This window comes from Vidua chalybeata, chromosome 7 (genome assembly GCF_026979565.1).
Source record: "Vidua chalybeata isolate OUT-0048 chromosome 7, bVidCha1 merged haplotype, whole genome shotgun sequence".
Lineage (NCBI taxonomy): Eukaryota > Metazoa > Chordata > Aves > Passeriformes > Viduidae > Vidua > Vidua chalybeata.
The window spans coordinates 13,587,116-13,612,877 of NC_071536.1; the positions used below are offsets into that span (position 1 = coordinate 13,587,116).

The 25,762-nt window shown below is 42.0% G+C and overlaps 1 protein-coding gene across 3 annotated transcripts in view; it reads right to left on the minus strand.

Annotated features, from left to right (window-relative positions):
- Window positions 1-434: 434 nt before the first annotated feature.
- PARD3B (par-3 family cell polarity regulator beta) overlaps window positions 435-25,762 on the minus strand; it is a 396,105-nt gene continuing 370,777 nt past the window's right edge. For all 3 annotated transcript variants that reach the window (XM_053947862.1, XM_053947861.1, XM_053947860.1), the window contains one exon: window positions 435-5,127. In XM_053947862.1, coding sequence (XP_053803837.1) covers window positions 4,773-5,127 — 355 coding nt within the window. In that variant the 3' untranslated portion in view covers window positions 435-4,772. The remainder of the gene's footprint in view (window positions 5,128-25,762) is intronic.

A 25,762-nucleotide genomic window follows, 5' to 3' on the forward strand; every position in this document is an offset into this window, starting at 1 on the left:
ACCTGGCAGCTTGCTACAGGCTGCAGAATACCTCAGCTGGTACCAACAGCAAGAGAAGACCTCCATGTTGAGATGAGACTGCCTGGGGAACTTCAGCAATGAACATGCTGCCTAAGCTGAAATTCTCTGAGCTGGCAAGGGACTTCTTCTTGCTTCTCCTTTCAGTCCTGGGGTATGGAATCAGGATTTAGGCAATAGAGCTGAAGACAATGCAGATTTGAGATGGAATCAAGTTAAACCCTGGGATGTTTTTTTTTTCTACAAAATAGCACATGGGTGCTGTGTTTTTGATTTTTGTTAAAATAAGTCATCTTACCAATTCTGATCCAGTTTGATCGTGTATCATCCTCTAATACCAAATCACATCCACGGCTGAGGATGAGTTTGTAGACACAAAGAGAGGGAAAGACTCTACATACAAGTACATAATCATATATAGTCTTAAAGCCTTTATTTTAATGCAAAATAAACCAGGTAAAATTTATATAGCCATATGTAACAAAAGATCAAAATCTTTGATGTGGTACTAGAAAAAACCTGTCAAATTACGTGTTGAATTTCTCCCCCAAAACAATCACATATGATTTTTAAATCAGTTTCACTTAAACATACAGATATTGTCAGGATCACAAGTACCTCTCTCTCCCTCACAGTAACAGAATAGTGTCTTACAAAGCCTTCTGTCCTATGCAGAGATAGTAAATAGCACTTCTGATTTTGCACATAAGGCTTAAGGACCCTGCAGGACAACTGTGACAGGGAGTACAGGTGTGGGGCCTTTTGAAAGTGCAAAGCAGCCCCTGCTCAGAGCAGTGCCAGGATGTGGCCCTGGCAGAGCAGTCGCTAGGATTCACTCACAGCACTAACTCTGATAAACAAATCTGTGATGGCTGGGAGGAAGAGGTAGCACAATTCATCTGTAAAAAAATTAGGCAGCCTGTGAAGCTATTTCTAGATCAGGAAGCTGGAGTGAATTGGAATTCAGGACTGTATGCACTTTCTCAAGGCAAAAGCCTTTTTTTTTTTCTTCTCTATGCTTAATTTCTGCCACAAAGGGCAGTTGATATTTCTTTACACATTTGAGGGGTGCCTAGAGACTTCTGCATCATAATATATCACAGTGGTAATGTCGGCTCACAGGCCAAGATCATGGCTCACTAGTGGGTGGTCACTCAGAAAATCCACAGGCTCTTTTTCTATCTCTTAATCTTTCAACTGCTGGGCCTGGTTGGCCCTGTGCCAGAGCCAGAAATGCAGGCTGCATGCCGCCAGCTCTGGAAATCAAAGCTTCAGCTTCACGTGAGTGCGGGCCTCTCTCCCTCGCTCTCGATGCCTGTTCACGCACACACTTAGGGCTGCTCCTATGGCAAACCCAACTCTCCCTTCACACCCACTACGTCAGTAACTCTTCTGCTGGACTGGCACGTTTTGGATGAGGGAGTGCGAGGCAATTACGTGTCAAGAGCATTTCAGACTCATAATTTTCCCAAACATATGGACATATGGGAAAAGAACAACTTGTTACTTAACGGCTCTTTTGGATTTTGCAAGTGTGTATTTTCAACCGTCAGTTGTAGCACCTCGTGAATTCTGCATGGTACATATTTTTCCACAATATGGTGCTAAAATCATACATTTTATACTGCAGAAAAGCTGACTATATATACTGTAGTTACACATTATACTTTTGAAAATACTGTACCTATACCAGATATTAAATCAGGAAATGGCAATTTTCTCCCAGAACAATGGCACCAGAGATTTATGAGATGCTCTGTAATACTTTTTGGTCTTGTTCTCCCAGCTAGGTCACACTGTTCTTCCTCCTTAGCTCCTTACCTGTAGGATGCATCCATATATTATACTTAGAGCTTTTTTTCTTTTTTTTTTTTTTTTTGATTGGAAGAAGCTCTCTACTGATTTCTGCTTACTGAGCAGAAGCATCATTTAATAACCTGTTGGGTAAGGTAAGATTAACAGCTCAGAAGGTGTTTGTCTGATTTGTCTGCCTCAACTGAGTGGAGCCAATGAAGTCAAGGGGAGCTCTTAAGGAAAGATTCAGGTTACGAGGAGACATTGGGCAGGTCCCTCAAAGGCTATAAATAATCTAGGAGCTGTTTCCATCCAGATTTTATTTGGCCCTGGCTCATGAAATACTGTAAATAAATTCTGTTTACTGTGCTGTGATGCCATTTGAAGGGTTAGTTGAGAGTGATTTACAAAGGCAGTAGCTTATATTCAGAGCTGCTCTTAATTGTGGCCTGGCTTGATAAAGCCACTGTCACAAACATTAGTTTCTTTACAGCTGGATCAAATGTATCAGGGGTTATATTTCAAGGAGGGAAAGGAAAGTATTTTAATTTGTTTTTGCTTCACTTTCAACAGGGCTTTATAACACCAGCGGCTATCCTGTGGCTGCCAAGTCCTGGCTGAGTATCCTACAGCATCTAAAGATTTCTGAGAGAAGTACAAGGCGTTGCAGAGCACGTACACGACAGGCACAGTTTCCTTAGGGAATGCGCCTTATTTATGGAGGGTACTGAGAGACATCCAACTTTACACCCAACACTCCCTCCAGAGGTTTTTCCCTCCTACATTACTAGGGAAGAGGGCAGAAAGAAATGGAATAAGAACCAAACACCCTTGCTTCATAATCAGTTGCATTCCTCTTCCTGTCTCCCTCCCACCAATGCTTCCTCCTGACTGGATTTAGAGCTGTGCCTGCCCCTGCCCCAGGGAGCCCAGCCCTCTATCTGAATCATGGAGGTGCTCCCCTGCCATGGAAAGCTGTCTCCTCTCCCCTGCTTCCCAGCCTACTGGTGGGTGGAGGCTGGTGGGAATGCAAGCACTAGAGCCTGCCAGCCACTCAGACAGCTGTAAGTGCTCTCTGTGCCTGAGGGTTACACCAGGCTCTAACCAGCACCATCAGCAGAGAAGAAAGTAGGCTGGGATTAAATGCTGCTTCTCATCAGGGCCATTACCTGCTAGCAGGACACACTCCTAGCAGAACAAACCTTCCTGATGGTATTTAATACCTGGGAAGTGATCTATGTGATTTAATATGCTGCATACCAAAGGTGTCAAAATGACATCAAAGAAATCATTATACTTAATCCTTGGCCAGGTCAGTCTTTTCCTGATAAGGAGAGAAGGCCTAGTGGTTTAGTGACACTCCCAAAAGGCAGAAGTTGAGGAATTAAGGACACTTGGAAATAACATATTTCTAGGTCACAATACTGCATGGTTTCCTCCTGACAAAATCCTTGAGACAGATCTCTAAGCACTCAGAGCCCTCTAGGGTCAGGTTGCGCAGGTCCCTGTGGCTGGGGACACGCATTTCTGGCTGCAGAGCAAACTCAGGCTGTTTGCGGCAAAGGACTAAGCATGTACCCTACCACCCTGTCCCCCCACCACAGCTCTGCTGTGCTGCTAATACCCCCTCCCCACCCACACCTTCTCTCTTCCTATGCACTGCTGCAAATAACTTGCTACAAACAGCTATTCTCACATCTTCCTCCTGAACCCCAGGGTCTTGCAGCCCTTCCTGTTACTTTCCTTGTCTTTTCCCTCACCCTTTGCCGTGAAAAGCGCCTTTCCCCACTGACCTCATGGCCTCTGGTTGCAGGAACTCAAGTAGTTTGGCACTTGGCATGGCAGGGCCTGGCGCTGCCCAAGGCTGAGCTTCCCTCGTGCACTGAAGGTGGCCCCCATGAACAGGTGCCTTCTGGCAGTGCTGGGCTGGCCAGGGCAGACACGCTGCTGGCAGGCACTTGGCTCCAACACTGCCTGGAGTGGGCCAGGAATGGGCTGCCTTGATGGAGCCAAGGCAGCTCCTGACACAGTAACTTGATATGAATTATGGAGTCCATGCCCATAGTCACCTCCCTGGCTACATCCTTATAGGCCAGCTCCACTGAAACCCCTCAAGCGACACTTCCTGACAGCAGCTGAGGATCTGGTCTCCAGGGTTTACATTTAAAGTCTGCACACTGTATAACTAACCAACACTCACAAGTGCACACTCCCCCCGCTACAGACATGGTTCTCAAGTGGCTGCCTGTTCTCTGAGAGCCTGCCCAAGCATAGGGGATAAGGCTTTTTACCCTACTCCAACTGCAGCAGGTGCAATAAGAGAGGACTCTTGATACACAGACTTGCAAAAAATGAAGGCTACAAGATAAATGCTGCCACCACCAAAAAGACAGAGGAAGACAGAGGCCAGATCACAAATCTGAAACTGCAGCATCCTTAAAGCAGAGCTGTTGGTCAGGATGTGCCTGGAATGTGGCCACTCTCTCTGTGGCAGTCCCTTGTCATGATCACACACTAGATACACAAGATGCCCAGCTCTGCAAGAAGTCCACACTGCATGCTGTGTTCTCACTCAAAAAGCTCTACAACAGCACTCTGAAGTAAACTCTGGTGACTCTGCTGCCCTTACACAGACAGCTATGTACTGTAAAGGTGTAACTGGATTCAGTAAATAGGCCTGAGGTGTATTAAGTGTTGTGTTTCATTTCCAGCAGCCACTTTCTATTTTTAAAAGGAATTAAAAAACACTCAACTGTCTGGTACCTCACATACTCAAAACACATCGTACCTCACGTGGCTTTAGTTCGCCTGTTAGAAAGCACCTATGCTGAGCCCAGCTCAGTAAGAACGACTCCAGGTCTCGTGTGCCATTCTTACAGGCAGCTACGCTTAGGAACAACTCTACAAGGATGATGTCCGACCGGGCTCTTCCCGGGCTGTGCTGCAAGCCCAGTGCATGGCTATACAGCTGCAGTCATGGGGTTCTTCTGCCTGGGATCCTGTTGTCTGTACTGGTACTGGTCTGGACTGGTCCCACGGTGTCGGACCATTTCACTGTAAGCTGGTGCTCGGTGGGACTGCGGTGGGGAAGGCGGCACGTCCTGCCGGAGGGGTCCTTTATGCTGGTTTGTGATGGGCTGGGCTGGGTAATACTGAGGGTACCTCAGTTCTGCCACTCTTGTGTCCGGCGCACGGATGTAGTTCCCCTTGGATGGGTGGATAACAGGCTGTCCTCCGTGGTAGTAGGGAAGATCTCTCTCTTTGTATGTTACTCGCGGCCCTGTTAAATATTCTAGTGGCTCTGCAGGTCCACGCCTGAGGAGGAAAAAACATAATAAAGCACATAAAAAGGCAGTCTACTAGCCCAGTGATACATTATTGTACATACAATCTATGTTTACTTTGGGAGAGGAAATGCCACCTCAAGCATGTCAAGTCCTGATGAATGAAAAGAACTTCTCAAGTATAACAAGCTTCCCACCTGCATGCTACAAAAGTCTGTAACATCCAGGACACTTGAAGAAGGGTCCAGTACACATCACAGCCCTTTTACAATGGGGGAGCACTGGAGCCCTTCAGCTTCCAAAGTCAGTCTCCTGTGATCCATTTGCCATAATGGAAACAAAGCTCCTTTAAACAATGCATATTTGACTGAATCTTATCTAGCCTGAGGATAAACAGATGAGTTAGGTCTGCAAGTCTGCAAATCCCATAAGCTTTACATGCACAAATATTCACGCTTTCCAGGCCATTTCCCACTATTCTCTCCTAATATGTCAGCCTGTAAAACTTTCCAAACACCATAGTTGGAAAAACTGGGGAAGAAACACTGGGGATGTCAGGCTACAATACCTGTGTTTAATGGGCAAGTTGCCATTGAGTTTTAAAAAAATCTGTGATCTAAAAGGCCTGATATTATAACAGCCCTGTAACTTGTCTGCATCAGTATGGATCTCACAAGCCCTAGTTCATGTGAAAAGCTACATGCGAATGTGTCATCCCCAAGGATGAGCCATGGAGTCCTCTCTGTACCCTTCTGCATCTTAATTTCATGATTTTCACTAATGAAGCATTGATATTTTTTCCTATTACAACTTAACTTGTGATACTTTTGAAATGGCAAAAATAATTGTTCTCACAGACATGTCACCAGAGCATCCCCAAAAGTTCAATTTAATTAGGAGTTTTTGCCAGTCTGACTGCAAATGTCTTTGCACTTTGGACAAAACCTCTCATTGACTGCACAGGAAGCTTCTCTCCAAATGAGAGCTTAGGGAAGAAGACAGAGTTTTGACCCAAAACAGGGGCTGGAAGATGATCAATTATATAGATCAGTTACACCTGCTCTGTGTCTTTAGCACTGAACTCATTAACTGTTTAAATATTCTTTGCATAATTATGAAAAAAGTCATCATTCTGGTACAGCAGATCAGGTGCTCAAAATTTGTCAATGACTCTCTTGTTCACACAGAGATTTAACAAGCATGCTCCTTCTTTCTTAACCTGGGCTCCCAGACTCCGCTGGAACTTGTTTAACATGTAGTAAAACAAAACATGTGGTTTTCTGCTGCACTCGTTTAAGCCCATGGGGTAAATCACAGACATAGGCAATGAACAAACATTATCTGCCTTGAAACGAACCTACAATTCTCCTCCTGGAATAACTTAGTGCAAATGTTTCCTGTTTAAAATGGAAAGAGCAAAAGGAAGCATTCCAGGCCTTGGACTTTTAGGACCCTATGCTCCCCAGAGACTTTCTGCTTTAAAAACAGAACATTATAAAAGACAGGCACTCCCAGCTTCCCTCCCCACCTCCTGGTGAGACAGTCCAGACAAAGTGCTGAAGGGCCTGAAGCCACTCTCTGAGATACCAAACCACTCTTAACCGTACGTACTGAGACAATTACTGTCACTGCTCACACACCTACGCCTTGCAACAAAGCCTAATTTCCAGAGCAGGCCAAAGAGCTGCTCCACCTTTTTTTTCCACATGCATGAAGGCTTGTTCACTAGTCAGTCCCATCACACTCAGCTTTAATGCCTCTGTGCACAAAAACATACTTCCAATCATAAAAGGTTCTGCTATGGTAGGAACTGCTTTGTGTCAAGCAGCATACCTAGAGGAGCAAATGTCAAACCTATACCCATCACCTTTTAAGGATCATGCTCAAAATCCTGTACATTGGTTTTATAAGGTGTTCTCATCAGCAGCTATAATCAATGAAATTCTTCTGGATCACATTAAAAAAGGACTGAGCTTGGAACCTGATCCAGAATTCACTGAAAAGCCAGTGATAGCTTTTGGACAGAGCTCTAACTGCAAATCAAATTACTCTAAAAAAACGAATTCAAGATGAACTGGCACCAAAATGATGGCTGAGAATAGGACTGAGCCACCAGCATGACATACTGAGCCTTCAGTAAACAACTTATACCTCAACTGACACCAGAGGTCTGCAAGGTGCAGGAAAAAAGAGGGGTGTGCTTTGCCATCCAGCCAAAAGAGCTGTTTCCAGGAAATCTCAGCCACTCCAGTTTTAGAATGAGTGTTACACTGCTGCCACAGAAGCTGTGACTGTGCAGAGGGATGTGCACTCAGGCTGCTCTGGCCCAGGACTGTGCAGTGAAGATGGACCTGGGCAACCAAAGCGTCCCCAAGCTGCCTGAGCTAATGCCATCAGATCTCCATGGCTGTTACCTCTCCTAGAAAACGAAATCCACCATTGGTTCACTTAGAGCTAACACCATATGTGGCTGTGTAGAACTGCAGAACAATGTGTGGGAAGAGCAAAATCTTTCTTTAAAAGATAAAACCACAAGTTGTTCACTGTCAGCACCAGTTTCCTTTCTCTGAGGGCAAAACACCCATAGGTAGTGTAATTCTTGAGTGTCTTGCCCAGAGTGATGACTTAGCAGCTGGGAGGACAGGTTGTACACAGAGACCTGACAGGAATCCACACAAACCTTTTAGGAAAGCCCCAGGAAGACAGAAGGTATGAGAGTTATTTTAGCAGCCTTTGGGATAATACAAGCAGTGATCTAGCAAACGATTAGCAGAACTTTTGCCTGAGTCAAACCTTGGGAAACACTGGTAACTGTCCAAAAGGCTGAATCCAGGCAGAATGACTGAGGGAGATTTCACAAAAGATATCCTCATGGCTGCTCCACACTGTCCAGCTCACTTCCCCAAGCGATCCCAGTGGGTGTTACACTAGCAGATACACAAGCTACAATGACAACACTTTTTTTCCCTTCAACCAGCACAGCATGTTGAAGCCAAATTATTTCCCAAGGATTCATTCTTCTCCACCTACCACCAATGCCTGGTGAAGCCCATTCACAGGTCATAATGTAACTGACCAGCCTATGGAGTCTCCATGAACCTCTATCTGATCAGTCTTAAAAATCATGAAAAAACTGCCTTCCCTCCTCAAGTGTGACAAATTAACCATCAGAAAGTTAATCTTTTTAAAGTAAAAGAAACAACTGCAAATACCAAGCTCTGCCTGCAGAAATGCTGTCACCATTGGCAGTAAGTCTGGGACGCTGAGGGCAGCTCCCAGCAGGAAGAAGACAGCTCCTCTGAACCAACACCCTTCTCACTCGATAGCCCACAGTGTAAAACTATATGCTGTTGTTTATCCTTAAAGAAATTGCCAAAACACAACAAACCAAACACTTTCTACTTGGCAGTCCCTTGTAGATGCTGTGCTTGTTTCTGCAAGAAGGAAAACAACTCCTACCTTTTCCCTCAGCAGACACTACCACCTCTGAGGAGGTCCTAATGAAATTCTTCTCCTCTCTCACACTGTTTTTGTTGGCTTCTGATGAGTTCAGAGTTCACAGGGCCATATCACACCTCCTCAGTGACCCATGGTGTGGGGGTCAAACCAATAATCTCAAGTGGAAAATCAGTGACCCAGGGGAGTGATCAAAAATCCACAAATTGGGTCAAGCAGGTCCAGCCACTCAAAAAGACCAGGCCAGGACCGTGCCCTCTGAGAGGACATGCTGAGTAGGAGCTGCTCTGACTGTCAGCTGTTTTCCAGATTTTTGACCAGTTGTTTGACCTGGGGATACAGTGCAATTAATGGCAGGCAGAAGGCAGGGAAGCTGACACAACATCCTGGGAAGGAACTGATCTCAGAGCTCAAAACCTGGTTTTGCTGATAGTTCAGCTCTGCTGGGTCCCACTGGAAAGTGCATTATGGATATGGGTCTAGCTAAAAGCAGAGGCTGCTGCTGCAGGAAGCAACTGAAGGAAGGGAGACAGAAGCACCAGAAACTGGTGGGGCAGAATGAAAACACTTGTCAAAAATGTCATGAACAAGGTGCCCCTAAAATGTCTGCTTTATTTTGAGGAAGCAAAGTCTCATCTTCCTTCCCCTGCAGAGAAATTACAGATCACACACAGGCGGCTGTGAACGTGTTTCACCTCATATGCTGGTTTGCAGCTCTACCAGTTTATCTTTTAAAATGATTCACCAGTTAATAACTGTGATCCATTTTGAGCGTTAAGAGCACAAAGTAGCCTTGTCCAAGAAAAGCAGGTAATTTGCAACTGATATTCAATTAACGTGTTGTCATTTTCTCTATGACAAGTAAAGCCTAAAGCAGGTTTGTTTTTCTATCTCTGCTTTATTTATCTTCCAAGCACAAAAAATATAGTATTTTCTGGCTTCACTGCAAAATTTTTAAGAGCTTCTGGGTTTGTTTAAAACTGAACCACAGGATTAGGAACACTTAGGAAAGACTTCTTTTACTCAAAATATTATTTAGTCACAGGTATCTGAAGGTTTCAAAAGCCCTAAGTAAACACTTCTAGCTTCTGCAGTTCTTTTTTTGTTTATTACCCCCCATTTTAGTAATTCTTCAACTGTGGAGTATCTTACAGAGTAGACTGGCATAAATACCTGATGCCTCAAAAAACTAATCAGAAAAAAAAAAATTACATTTCAGGTTTACTGCGTTTCATTGATAACCTCCATTTGCAGGTCACCTTTAACATCCTTGGAGACATGTGCTTGGGCTATCTGAAAGGAAAGCAAAATGAAGGTCTAACTGCTTGTGCTGTGCCCCATCACGTTGGGGGTTTGGATTTCATTGTGACAAAGGGTTTTTCTTCCCTCTGTTCTATAGGGAAAGTCACAGAGGTCATCCTCTTAGTACCTGGTAAAAAGCAAGGAAGGGAATGCTCTCTTCTTACATCACTATCTCCTCCTTGCTGCTGAGGGAATATTTTGCAAGGGATATAATCTCACATGAAAACCTGCCTTCTTACTTTGCTAGAGAGTACTTCTTGAAATAAACTTCAAAGACAGCCACAGACTAAGTAGCAAATGGAAAGCCCACATTTGGCTGCAGTCTCTTTCATGTCTAAGCAAGACATACAGAGACTCTGGGTGATGGCATCAGACAGCCAGGCTGTGATTAAAGAACAGGAGAAAGGAACAAGACTATCTGTGTCCAAATTTTCAGTGAAGTACTCCACTGCATGCAGTGTGATTGTGTGATGTTTGTTCTCAGCCAGGAGGATCTACTTTTAAAGAAGAAAAGAGAAGCTGATGTAAGAATTAAATTATGCAAACAAACAATCTTGAAGTATCAAATACATTACACTGTGTCTTTATAAAGCAACAACCACTAAAAACAATTAACTGAAAAGATCATGGAGTGCCTATCTCTCTAGATAAAGTATTAAAGATACTGCAGTGCTGTTTGTAGTCAGCGGCTCTAAGAACTCCTGTTGCTTAATACTCAACATGCATATAGCATAAATAAATTAATGAAATTTCAAATCACTGCAGATTTCAAAGAAATCACTGATATGCATTAAGGTGGGTCTCTGTATCTTAATCGGTGAGATAATCCTATAATAAATATTCTTTGCCCTTTCAGATCAATACTGCCCATAGCCAAATAAAGGGATTGCATTTAAAATTCACTGGGAATCAAATTTGGTATCTTAGTGCTGGGAAGAATCTTCAGCACGAGGAAGTGCTCAGTGGCTGTTGTCTGTGAGAGAGGCTTGTACCCCACAGAAGTAGGCAGATGTCTAGCAATGTCATACTAACCTCAAACACACCATACACACTTTATTTATGGGCTGAGCTGGTGGAGGTGCTTCCTTCTCCTGTTCTTTTATCAACAATACAAGGCTGAAAAATCAGATAACCTAAACGAATACAATCCCTGGCTCTCATGTAGCACATGCCATGCAGAGAGAGCTGTTTTTAGTTTGAGGACTGTGTTTGGAATTCCTTCAGTGTCAGGTTTCCAGTTACCAGACCCTCTTCCCTGGGCCAGGCACGACTGCGGTCAGACTGGATTAGCAGAACACTCTGCAATGTATATTTTACAGCTTTGACTTCTACAGGCTTTGCAGACCCATAAAAATAATGATCATTTAATGACCTGCATTTCAAGGTGGGAGCATGTGTATGCGCGTGTGTGCGTGTGTGTGTGAGTGGTGGGTGTAAGAGTGGAAGAATCTCTCTTCCCTTTTTAAAGAATTCCTATTTGGTTTGGAGAAGGATGAGTCCATATAAGTTTGTTTGAAATTCGAGCAATACATTCCAGATGCAATGCAGGCAGGCTTGATTCTCTTCTCTTGCATACACTTTTGCAAAGTCTAAAGTGGTGCTAACTGGCCTGAATGTAAGAGTTTATATGCACAGTTTCTCTTTCTCTCCAATATTACAGCTTAAAATATTTAGAAACAAACAGTTAAAGCATGACAATCCCAGCAGGTAAGTGCAGAGATGTGCTTATATTTCTCTAGTTGAAGTCCAGCCTTAAAGCAGCTGGAGAACTAAGTCCTTTATTGTTTGCAGAGGGCCACACCACAGAGGTGTTGGGCCCCAGCTGCTCCCTGGGCCATTTTCAGCAACTGGAGACATTTAGGTGTCACACTTGCTTTTACATCTAAGACCAAGCGTACACTTTTAGTCACATACCAGCTTTCAATGCAGGGGAGCAGACTGCAGAAACAACTGTAAGACAGGCAAGCAGTGTCTGACAGGTTTAAAACTTTATTGTAAGATTAGGTAAGACTTCTTATGACAGCATGAACAACTTATTTTGTCTGCAAGAAAACAGATTGTTCTCAATCCCTAATGGAGCAAACTATGTCACAGACTGGTTAACATCAGAATTTAGAGTGCCATTTAATTAAACTCCCTCCCATCAGCAATGAAACCATAAGACAGTGTTGCTGATTTGCTCCAGCATTAGTTTATTTTCCACAGCAAATCTCAGACCAGTTTCTGATAATCTCATCCTGCAGGCAAAGCTCCCATTTCTCTCCTTCCCTAAATCCAACCTACAAATGTAGGAACTGTGACAACCAGGATTAAAACCCTGGAATCAACAAAAACAAAACCCGAAATGTGCTAGCTGGTGCTCTATAAATGCCTAAAAAGCATTCAAAACAACTAGTGCAATAATCCTTCCTACTCAATTCCTCACTTGTTTTGTTCATATGCTCTCAGGCATGATACATCTCTTCTACCAGAAGGCATAAAATAAAGTAGCACCTATTGAACAAGACATTGCTATTCTGTGATCTCCTCAAGCTTAAAGGGATCTTAAGTAGATTGGTGCTTTAAGTAGCGAGTCATTACAACATGTGTCATTTCAGATGTTCCTCATTATTCAACACAACATAATGCTGTGTGAGTCATTAACCTCTGGGCACTGGTAACCTACTCTCAATGCTAAGCAGTCATGCTTGTTGCTCACGAACCCCCATGCTATGTTGGGGAGAGACCTGACTGAGATTTCAAGGTCCCTTTGGTCTTTTGTTTTGCAGATCAGTGGGGACCAAAAGCTCTTCCTATAGACTAAAAGAGTTCTTGGCCTTTGGTCTTCTGAGTCACATTTCTGAGAAGATGCTGACCAAGTTACGTTGGAGGGGAGAAACTTCTTTTTAAAGGACATATGCCTCTTAAGCCAGCAAGAGAAGCTACTGTTTAGGCTTCTCAGTTGAATTTTGCATTTAAATGCAAATTCAAACTCAGACAAAAAAGTACTGCCACTACTGGAGCAAGATGCTGAAGTGAAAACTGTGCTATGATAATACTTGCTCTGTCTTACCATGTAGCAACTCCCAACAGGCAGGGGGACCCCCTGAGAACAGCCAGCTGCCCCTGCCCTGAGAACAGCCAGCCGCTTCCCTCAAGAGCAGGCAATCTAGGAGAAGGGAGTGAGATGCAGAGGCAAGACCCTAATGCGGGCTTCAGTGCAGCAGCAGCACAAAAGCCAGAAATACCACCTGGATCCCTCTGCCTCATCCTAACCCCTACTGGAGAGCTCTGCTTTTTTGAAGGCTATCAGAGTAGAAATTAAGGGGTCTGTGGTGGTTTAGAAGCTTTTAATTTAATTTAAAAGAAATTCTGTTGCCATAGTCAAAATTGCTTTTCAGAAGGAATTGATCACAATCCAGAAGAGCTCCTCCCCAGCAAGGAAACCTTTGCCCTTTGCCTGCCCATTCACAGCACTACTTCTATCCACACTGGTTTTGTGAAGTGCTTGCAGAAATGCATAAACCCAAATTCTACCCTGTTCTCATTTTTCATTCGGAATGAATTTAAAGCATGGTGACCATTCAGCTGTGCTATTCAAATGATTTTCAACTAATAACACAAATCATTAAAAGAATCTTCCTAAGTAATAATAACCTGGGCCCAGGTCTTTACTATTCAGCCACTGGGACCTTAACATGCTGTCTGATCTTTAGTGGGCTAGTAAAAACCTGTAAGAAGTGGTTATTAATGTTATTACCAAGCTTTTAGGCTTTTTTTTTTCCTCTTAGAGCATTTCTCATTTAAATTAAAGCATTCCTTGCAGCACTTTCTCCCACTGCCATGATGAAGCATGGCTGTCAATTCTGCCTCCAATGGAATAAACTGGGTAGTAAAACCATGCTTCAGTAAAAAAGGAATATGTAGCTGGTTATTTTTCCTTCATTTTGTTTCTTTCTGGTCCAGACATTCTGTTAAACTCACTGTGACATATCATTCTTTTTTTCCCCCCTTTGTAACAAAGGCAAAGCTCAAGACCCAGAGAAGAAGGATGGCTGTTTTGGGGGGGCGAGAGGGACCTTAAAAACAAGCAGCTCTTATTTCTTTCTTCAGGCAGTATTTCAGTCCCCATTGTTTCCCTACTGCTCATGTACTGATTTTCTCCTAAACAGCACAAACAGCCTGTAAGTACATCCTCCCCCCCAATATTTTCTTTTGTTAGAACCTTTCATTTCTATACAGGCATTAGATTATACATTTCCTGGCTTGCCACACTCCATTAACACTCTGGTAACCACCCATTTTCCAGCTAGCCATTAAACACCACCTTTCATAATTGAGATTTAAAGGCTCAGGGCATGATAAACAGCTGAAGTTATAACTTTACAGATGCCTCTATAGAAGTGTGTAAATCTCCAGATTTGGATAGGCAAATCAGTTAATTAGACTTGCATTAAGCCACAAACTTTGCGGGTGCTCTGACAGCAGATGTCCTAAGTTGTGCTTTAAATAACAAGGGTCAAACCCTCAATCCCACCGGGCTGGGACAGACGGAAATGTCCCACCCGGTGCCCAGGGAGCGGTAGCGCTGAGTGCAGCTGCTGTGACTCGCAGCCGGCTGTGAGCGCCCATTCCAGCTGTGTTTATGCTGGCTCCTTCCTGCAGAGCTCCTTCAGTTACACCAACATCAGGAGCACGGCGACTCCCGACTGGACACGCTCTACCTGCTGCCTCTGCTGGAGACAGCCCCGGGCTTACCACCCGACGTTTTCTGCCTGTCAGCTCACAGGTTGCTCTCAGAGCAGGACCCATACATTTTGGGACTGAGCACAGCTTTTCCCTGTCCCTACCTGCGGCTGAGGACACTTCATGTACATGACCCTGAGTCACTGCTGGCCAGTGAAAGTTCAGAACTGGTGACATTCGGAGCTGTAGCCACCAGTCTCTTTATGTGCATGGGTAGTAAGAGGTTAACCTTCGGTCGTGAGGCCCAAGGGCCTGTGCTCCACCTCTGCACGAGTTATCTCCCTGTTGCTGCATTTAAAAATACTGTATGTAATTAACTGTTATCAGTTTGTTAAGCAGCATGCTGAAGTGTGAACTTATCATTCAATTGTTTCCTGTATTTACAAAGCCCTGCCATTCTCTTAGGCAGCAGCCTGGGACAGGCTGTTGACTTGCTCAGATGAGAAGGGTTCGGCAATGCCAGATCCTGGGAGCAGAAGCAGATTCTGGAGAAGTGAGACACAGATGAGAATCTGCAAACACCCCCTCAGGATGTCCTGTAGAACAGCTGTGCTTGAAAGAGACACGTACACATGGCACCACTACCAAATACATCACTCTGAGGTTGCTTTGAGACCTGAACCACTGAGCATGGAGGAAACACACAATACAACTCCTAACTGCTTTATGGGCACAGGTGGTGTTTTTACTCATCTATATGGTATTAGATTTAATGCCTATAGATATACACAAATATGTTCCATTCCCAGATGAAAACAACATAACCGCTGACTTTCATACACATCTGAACTCAGTTCTTCCCTACTTATTTTGCTGGACATTGTTTCCTTAAGCAAATCTTGAAATTGGACGTCATCATATTAGACCACAAGATGGGTGGACAGGACAACAGCACAAGATGCCACAGCTTATGCTGTCCTCTCTGTCTCCTGCAGCAAGGCCTAGGCTTGGATTCCTAGAGCCCATCACATTTTTTACCACTATCCCCTCCTGGCCTGGCAACTGTTCTCTTCTTCACTTTCTTTGCCAGCAGCACCAGCCCTGGCAGTGCCAGCCAGGTGTCCCAAATGACATGAGACATCATCAGATCTCTGTGATTTTCTTTCATGCATTCCTGGCCTGGGGCAGCACCATGCACTCACAGCAGGATTTATTTGCATGATCCCTGGGCATGCAGCATCCTTTGCTCTTTGGGAATTGGTGCAACCACCAGTGTCCCTGATCTACGTGCATCCCCCCTAACACTTCCAATAAATGAGATTTGTAGCTTCTAAACAAACTTCTGTGCCATCTGCGCACTGTGCTACATGACAGACGACAAGACAAAATTTGCAACAGCGAAGACCTTAGAGCAAAACAACCTTTTAGAGAGAACAAGTGCATACTGCTGTAACAGCTCTATCAGCTTAGTCATGTATCTAGAACAGAAGACATCAGGATCCTGAAGCTGAAAGAGGAGCACACAGCTGAAGAAAGAAAAAAATGCTTTGAAGACACACCAAAACACTGCATCCTTGGAAAAGCAATGCCAATAGCTGGGAATTAGTGATACCTGAGAGAGGTGACAGCACTACCTGGTAGAGATTTCAATTTATTTTGAAAGGACACATACATCATGTATCAAAGATGTGCAACAAAGTCTTACATGCAGGACGTGATGCTGGCAGCAGCTTGAGCTGACATTACAAGGAACAGCACCACAATCAAAGAAGCATCCCCACCCACCCAGGAAGGCTGCTATGTGCCTTCAGTGAGAAACAGAGAAGCAATAGTGCTTCCAGATATGAACCTGGTAAGAACCTGGCCAAGATTCTAGACAGCATATCTCAATTTGGCTGGGAGAAAAAAATTAAATAAAACCATCCTCTAACTTGAAACAATCTTTTACATAATGAATCAATCAATTATCTTTGCTCTAGTACGTTCAAATCAAGGGAATCATCATTGAAAATAACAACCAATTTATATAGCTCATTTAAAGCCACAGTAAGCTAGGCTGCTGATTCACTAATGAACAATAAAGGTCACTACTATAATATCTCTCTAAGTATTTTCAGATTGTGTAGTGTGATAGACTTGAAGTGGCAAGTTCATAAAAAAAACATCAAGATACTTTGCAGGGAGAAGTAAAGATGGAAAAACATCTGCGCTTTGCCTAGATACCAGACTGAGAAAAGGGAATAGCTTTGATGCAATGAAGAACTTTGTGCCCCAGACTCATCCAGACCCAGCCAAAGCCTCTGGATGTCAATGGAAGCATTTCAATGATCTTTGGATTAGGCTTTTGTATAGAATGGTATCTGAAAGGGGAGGAGAGGGCAGGGAGAGAATGAAACATCTGTATCCTGGAATGAAATCAGGAAGTTAAGGCTTGACAGCCTTAGACAGCAAATAAATTTTACCTTCGGTACTAAATGTAGGTTGCTGAAATGCCTCACTTCAAATGGAAACATTCCTTTTCAGTTGTGTCTTTCAGGTATTCAGAGAAAAGCCTGACCAGAATGCTGCTAATTTATGTTTTACTTTGCCCATGATCTAGAAAATGGTACATACATGCAATTCAGAAGAAAGAAGACATTCTGCCAAGATGAAGAACACACCTCTGCTCTGTGGATGTTTGATCCACGATTATTAACAGTGTGGCAACTGGGGCAATGTAGCGGAGTGTGCCCTAATCTGCAGCATCGCGACTGGAACTATTACCAGAACCAGATGTTTCAGAGGAAGCTGCAATTCGTGGACAATTAATAGTTTGCAAAGGTCTTACAGCATAAAAGAACCTCTCCCTTCCTCCTCAGATGTTAACTCAAACAGAAGCAACTGTTGGTCTAAGCTTGGGTTTGCAGAAAGATGAAGGTTTCAGAAACACAAAACACTTGACATTTCTGTACTTGCAGATGTTGATACCAAAAACCCTCAAACATGATAATATTTAACCTTGACAGACCTATGATTTGAAGCCCATAGGAAAAAAGCACAATAGAGTAGAGAGAACCTGTGGTGAGTTGAGAAAGATGTCTTTTCCAAATCTCAATGTTAGATCTTTAATGCTGACTTGGGTTCCTCTTTAAAAAGAAAATATATGTAATTCTACTGCCAGTAAAATAGAATTTTCTCTAAAAAAAACTTTGCAACATTTCAAAGGTCCCTCTTTTTAATGATCAAAAAATAAAAGAGAGAAACATCGTAGTATATCAAGCAGCTACAATATAACCCATTACTCAGGAATGTCATTACATTTCTAAAACAGAAAAGCACAAAGTAGCAATACCATTTTGAGGATGCAAAATCATCTCTGCGTACTGAAGTCCCTTGAAAAACTTATAAAACTTGTGGTATAAACTAGTACAACTGAAAATTAAATATCTAAGGAGGAAAAGACCAGAGTTAAGGGTTCTGTATTGATTTTTTCCCCTCACGTTGGGATTAAAGCGATTTCAGCTGGGACCCAGAATTACAGATGTAATTATAATTTCCATTTATATTTTTAGACTGTGTACAAAGAAGTGTAATAATGGACAGCTGAACATTTTCCATTGTCCATTAAAAATGAAATGTTTCTGATGAAATCTCTATAAGACCAAGTACCACTGCAGCAATAACAGAGCTTGTTTCAGATGTTTGGTGATGAGAGAGAAGGGAGAGTTGCCACCCCCTCATACAAAGAAATCAAACCAAAATGACATTAAGGTTGTTATTCCCCTCAATAATACTAAAGAGATTTCAGGTTAAGATTAGTAACATCTCTTTTCAAAGAAAAAGTCAAATTATCATTAAATAACCTTTCCTGACATTATTTACAGGGTACGTAACACAAAGGATTGCATTAAGGAGGCATTATTTAAAGCACATAAGGTGTAGGGAGTGAAAAATAGAAATTTCTCCAAGTACCACTGCCTGTCTGCCATCCTTCCTTTATCCTTTACAATGTCCATTTAAGCCCAAGTTTCCTGGAGGTCTCTGACAGTGAGGCAAATAACTGCTATTGAAAAGCAAATTGTATTCAAGGTAAAGCAGGTGCTTAAGTGCTCTGATGGATCTGGGCCTAAAAATTCAAGTTGTAAACCCCAACTCAATTTCAAATGACTAATTGAATTTGCCTTTTTTTTTTTTTTCTTTTTTTTTTTTTAAATTCCCTTTCGTTTTAAACCGATCTGCTCTGTGCTTTCTGCCACGAGGCGTGGTGCAGTCAGTACCGCAGCACAGCCCGTCCCACCATGCTGCTCCCGCCTGCCATTCCAGAGGGGCAAAGAGATCCATACAGAAATGCTGAAAAATGCTCAAAACCATCACTGGTATGTTCAGGCAGCCTAAATTCAGTCTAATTCCCGAGTCAGTGAGAAACCCAGATGCCTTCAGAGACCCCTACAAAGCTAATTAGAAGACTACCAGAAGTCTACACACAGCGAAGTCACATGGGTTTTCTGAGCACGGCTACTGGGATCCTCAAAGCTTTTAACTGATTCTGGAAATCTTTAATCGCTGAATGTGCAGTTGTAAAGTGTGTTTGCTGTTTGAGCATCTTTAGAGGAAGGACTGTCAGCATCCTTTTTCCTACATGCTTTGTCCCAGCTATTGTGTTGGCTGGTTGAGCTCAGTTCAAGAGCGTATCACTATTATCTCCTTAAAAAAGCAAAACAAGGGGAGAAACTGTGGCCGTACCACGCTTCTAAAAATACATTCTTTCTATACTGAAGATAATTCAGTTCTCAGTAAACAAACATGCCTTTTCTTTAAAGCATAGGATCTCACACGGAACCAAAACTCATAGCAAAAATGCTAAATGAGGGTCCCAAACCTGGTGACACATGGGTATATATATGTAGCGGTGTACTAACTAGCCCCTAGATCCAAGAAAAAAGCCAGTCACATGAATTTTCACTGTGAAATCATCCTGAGATTGGTTTTTCTTACCAGATTTTGCCATGATCTACAACAGACTGCTCTCAAAGCATCTCCTTTCACCTGTAAAACAAGCCTATTTTCCTTCTTTGAATGAAGGAAAGTGCCAGCTACTCAATATCCAAGGACCCCTGTTGGCTTGGGGTTTTAGTTGGCTTGATAACCTGGGCTGGGTTTTGTTCACACATTTCCTGCCCTCTGGATGGAACTCTGACTGCCAATTTCCAAGGCACTGTCTCAGATTATCTAGTGCACAGATCCAATCTCCTTGCTGAATTACATCTGGGGTGGAACAAAAATGGCAGATAATTCACTTTCTATTAAAGTTAACACTCTCCTCCACTTGCTTCCCACATATGTTATACAGTAGACGTGTTTGCATGTTCTGCTCTATTTTTTCAGCTGTTGCAAACACATAAGCTATCAATTACACTCTATGCAGAGAGAAGATAGTGATTTGAGGAACGGCTTCCCGTTTATATAACTCCTCACCTCATCACTGCTCAAACATTTAAATGAATGCTTTTGGGCAAGAGGCCTGAAGTAGAGAGATTCCTTAGGTGCTCTCTCCCCTTCCATTTCTCCCCTCGTTGAATGGTTAATCAGAGCAGCATAATTCTTTAAAACTAATATTTATTCAAACAGCTGCAGGATCCCATCTGCTCACACAGAACAGAGGACAGAAGCAGCGGAGGCCACAGCAATACCAGGCAGAAGCCAGCAGAAGTTGTGTCAATATCTCTATATCCAGCCTAAGTTATGTTTGGCAGACAAAGACTTTGAGTACAGCAAAGACATTACCATTACCCTAAAGATGTGGTTTTTAGTATATGTATTATGGTATTTAATATATTTTCAAAATAAAGCTTGCTGAAAGTCTGACTAGTGGCCTATGTGCTATTTAAGAGCAACCACATGCCTACAAAGCTTTGCTGCTGTGTTTCTGGCATATCCATGACATCCTTACCCGTGGTAAAGATGCTCAATAGCTCATACAGATTTTTCCAAGTAAACATCCACAAATGAACAGTATCACTGTGCATCTTATGCTTTGTTTATGCCATATTTGAAAGAACTGTTCCAGTAGAAAATTTTGCACAGGTGCTAAATGACAAAATCAGTGCTAATTTACATAACTATTAAATGCAAGAACAATTCAATCTTTTCCAAGACTGGAAATGAGGGTAAAGACTCTTAAGAAAGCAGGAATTAATCTTCTCTAACAGGGTAGAATAGGAGTTTTAGCTCTATGCTTGCTCTTAACAAAATTACTGGTCCATAACCACTAGTGATCTGAATGTTTGAAATTCTTCAACAACCTTGAATCACATTCATTTTTAAGGACTAATTTTATTTCACTTATGTCTGTGATATGATTGGATGGGCTGAAGAAGAACATATAGAGCAGGAAAAGATATATTTATTTTACTTGGATATCCAAAATCTGGAGAGAAACTGCTAAGATTGGTGGGCAGAATTCTGGGGGAAAACAACAAGTAACCTAATCAGAGTTTGTCAAATTACTACTAGATTGACCCAGACAGCAAAGAAATCAAAGAATATGCTCCAACAGTGGTCTCATTTCAGTCTAAACTGACTGCAATCATTAGGAACATGTCCACGGATTGCAGTGGTTCTGGACCAGGCTCATACTAGCTTCTAGTAGTAAATTTCTGGCTGTTCCCAAGCTGGATCAACACATCCAAAGCATGACTTTCTAAGCATCATACTTGAAGAGCAACTAAAAAGCCTTTGGTGAATATGAGCAAAGACATTTGGACAAAACCCTCTAAAACTGAGCCTTTTCTCCTGATATGTTTAAGACTTCTGTGCAGAGAAATTAAATATGTCACCTACTCATGAAATGGAAGCAGTTTGGCTGCCAATTGTCTGAGCTGTGTTGAAACAGCTGCTCTAGCAACTGTTTTTACTATTAAATTCTTCAGCAACTCTCTTAATCCCAAATTAGATACCTCTTTCCTTTAATCACCAGTTTATATAAAAGCTCTTTCCTCACAAGGCAGGGTTTCAGCAAGGATAACAAACAGCGGCAGGTCTGCTCAGTGCGCTGCCCTTGTATTTCTGCGCTCCTCACATCTCCCCCACCCTGCTTCTCATTTCTCAGTGGGTGGCACATGGAGTGCTCACGACTCTGTCCCCTACATGTTTGTAAAAGAACACAGAACTAGAGGTCTTAGGATTTCACAGCTTGTCATTACCCTGCAGCATGCTATTAAGACTGTTCACATACAATTCCCTTTCCTACTTCATCATCAAAATCTTTCCTCTTTCCTAAACATGTACATAAGAATACCTGTAACTGACTCTCTTTAAATGGCTTGCTATTAGAAGCTTGAAGCTTGCCATTGTGACAGCACACCATCATGTAGGGCTGTGATTTTGGTGTGGGCTTTTTCCTGGTTGTTCTTTTTTATTTTCTTCTTCTTTTGTCCGAGTCTGCTTTACAAAGCAAAGACTGGATGGAGACAAGGAACTGAGAACTAACATGGAGAACTAACTGCAGTCTGCCTCTGAGCAAAGGGTGCCACCACAAAGCTGCCGTTTGCTCACAGGAACACAGATGAGCAACAACACAAAGTACAGGAGGTTCATGCACAAAAATGAGAGCTGCAGGAAGCTTGCTCAAAAATTCCTAATCCAACATCCTCAAAAATAATACATATTTACACCTGATACTGTTGGCTTCCTACATTTTTCCTTTGTTAGGTGTTTTTAAAGCACGTTTGCTGACAGCCATCTTTCAGCCGCACCTCCAGACATGTTTATCAAGGGAAAGCCGAAGCCAAGAACTGCAGCAGCAGAGCTGTCACATTTTGCAATGCTCTTTCTCACCTTTGCAGCCCAAAACAAAAAAAGCCCACACTTTTTGATGAGTTCTGAATTACAACCCAGCATAAGCAGCAACATTTTTATTCCAAATATCCGTACCTACAAAGCAGCCAGCTGAGCTTCCCAGTCTGCTGGTCTCCTGAGCCATTTCAATATCCATCTTAACAATGCAATGGATGTATTTGCATTTTGGAGCACACATCTTATTCCCCAGGTTTCACTCAGCACATCACTCTGTTGATGCATTCTATGGGATATATGCTTTTGGTTTTTAATTTAATCTTCTTTCTAATTTGCATTCACTTATCTTTTTTCCACAGATCCTTCATCTCAACCTAACCATTTTGTACTGACACTTTTTTCTTTCATTAATATTTTGTTCCCTAACATTTGTTTTGTTCTTTTACTCACTGGAGGCATAGTTAATACAGCTTTCTTTTCTGAGGCAATGTCTCCAAGACTTCATTAAATTTTATAATATTAATTCAAGCCCTTTTGTTCAAATGCAATATTTTTCTCCATCTCCCATATTTTTAAGCTGAATTTGGTGCCCTTAGTTTGAGTGGGAGGTCCTTATGCCTGATTATACACTAAAATTCATACCAGATCCATGTTTTCTGTAAATGTGACACTTGAGAGTTTTTTTATTTAGTCGGCATAGTATCTCCCTGCAAAAAAGGCTGGCTGCTTAGTTTCAAAATATTAATTGACTTTTAAACTATTCCATATTGCATTAAATGGCTTTTTGCTATGAGGAGTTGACTGACTTATTAGGAAAATTGACAAACCCCATCCCTGTCTGCCTCCTTCTACACTTCTTAAGTATTCTTCTGAGACATCTGGCTTTTAGTGGCTTTTTTTTCAAGCTATGTCCCAGTTGTTACAGACATTTTCTTTAGTCAATTTTCTTTAGTTATTCCCATGGAAATTATAGAGGTGGCCTGCCAGCTGCAATCCATGATTTGATGTCACGAACCTTGACCTTTCTGACTTTCTAAGGTATACTTTTTCATTATTTAGACTTAATTTGGCTTGGATGGAGGCATCATGTTCATTTCAAGTGATATTTCTATTTTATTAGAAAGCTGGAGGTATGTTTTACAACTAAATCTCCTTCCTTTTCTATTCACCACAGAGATTTCTGAAATTGTGATCCTGTTTACAAATTTCTTTCCTCCTTTCAGTCAAGTCTTTAAAGACACAAGACTATTTTTTGAAAGGTCTATAGTACACTGACACTTTTCCTACCTGCTCTGCTTTTAATGCCTGAGATTCTCCCTGTAGAAGGTGTATATACACGTTATTTATGAACTCTGCACATTTTTGGACAAATGTATTTTGACATCATATATGAAATAAAGTCTTCACACTTCACATATGACACTGAGGTGATATTAGGTGCCATGGTTCACCTGAGCAGAGGGATTGAAACTGAGGTGGAACAGAAGTTGCAACAGAGCACTTCCAGCTCTCTGCTGCATGTATGTGCCACAAATCTGCTGTCCTGCTATAGATTTGCACTCTGGCCTTGAAGTACAATGATTTCCCTGACAGCTCCTAGAGCCTGGGTTGTTTTTATAGCTATCAGTTTTAGTATCTTCCAGAGTTAAGAAAAGTTAGTTTGCTAAATATTAAAACTGTTTGAAATTGGATTTAAGCAGATCTTTTAATGAGCACATCAGCTTGGTTCCCAAGCTTGGGCTCTAGCATATAGGAATGATCTTTTTTTTTTTTTTGCCTGTATTTCATCTTGGCTGGTTTATTGCAACGTATCTTGGAGGTCCTTGACCAGTATTTCCATTAAAACTGATTCTAAATTCACCTGCCAGCACTTAAAATCCAACTAAAACCATACACATATTTCATTTATTATGAGATCACCACACTGGAAGATACAGACAGACAAGATTTTGTTGCATTTTCAATAAAAGCACAGCTGTCAAGATAAAAATCATATTAAAAAATATCCCTGAATTACTGATATCACTTTAGATGATTAAAACAGAAGAGGAAGTTAATCAAGTATACTGGAGAATATACTGTTTGAATATTATTTATATTTCACATAACTAGGGTGATGAAGTTAGTTGTAGTTAGATGTAGTTAGCCATTCATTTTTGCACCCTACTTATTTCCAGTCCTGTTTAAGACACCAAATTATCAAGTCTTCTTAGTTTTGAAGCTATGCCAGGGGAATATTAAAAAAAATATGATTTATGTCAAAATTTAAAAAGGACCATTTACAATTGGTTCTCAAATATTCCTCTTGACCATCTCCTGTTATTTTAATCAGTATAACAAATGAGGGAGATACAGACTTTATTCAGCCACCTGGAACTACACAGTATTTTCCCATCAACCTGCTCTTCACTGGTTTCTGCCCCTTTGGAGGGAAAATCCTTGGCATGGCTAAAAATATTGGGTATTATATTACACACCAGAAGTTAACAGTCTCACCTTGTAGCTGTGTAATGTATGTCCAATAACATGGTTTCACTGACAAACTAAGATGTGGGTGATTCTGGACAGGGTTGATAAATGATTTCACTGCCATTAAAGTTTTGGTACCCCTGCCCCCCCTTCCTAAGACTACTGTGCAGATGCTCTTTTTAGCCAGGGGAACAATGCTCCAATTTAAACACTGCTGCAAGGCAGCAATGGTATTTATTCCCTGCAGTCTGCATCAGCATTGTCACTCTCTGCCTGCCATGAAGCACCATGTTGGGCCAATAAAACACAGAGGAAATTGCAGTTTCAGTAGAGCCATGCAATGAAGTCAACTGATGAGAGAACAGTGAAGAGCAGAGGCAAGCTGTTTCCAAGGAGTGTCCAAGCACCAAAAAGGTGTCTGGAAGACAACTTGGCAGAACAGCAGCCGTGTGATGGGACAGAGCAACACTGTCACTGAGAACCACTGTGCCGCCGCAAGGCACTTGTCAACAGCAACACCAAGCAGGACGTGCCTCAGCTGATGGCCAGATCCATGACTGCACTGCCGGGTCAATGCTGTGCAACAAACTGCTGTATGCCAAGGAGGAATCTAAATGAAGTATACAAATTAAGAAAGAGGACAGATTTTTTTTCCAACAAGTGATGGAATAGGTTAAATCAAAGTGGTTCCAAGCAAAAAAAGCCCAAAAAACTTGTGATTTAAACTAGCATGCAGGGAATTTTGATTGAAATAATTCATTTTAAACCCTGCTTTTTCATCTGTGGTCCTTGGCTAGTCAATTCCCAGAGGCTGGGAATGCTCTGACAAGTTGATTTACAGCTAATTATAGTCTGCACTAAAACTGTGATTTCTTTTTTGTTAACCAAGAGAATACACTATATACATATTTAAGTAATGTCAGTATATTAATTTCAGATTCTGCTAGACAATGGTGAATGATGAGTCTTATTTAATAGACAATTAACTTTTTCTCGTGATT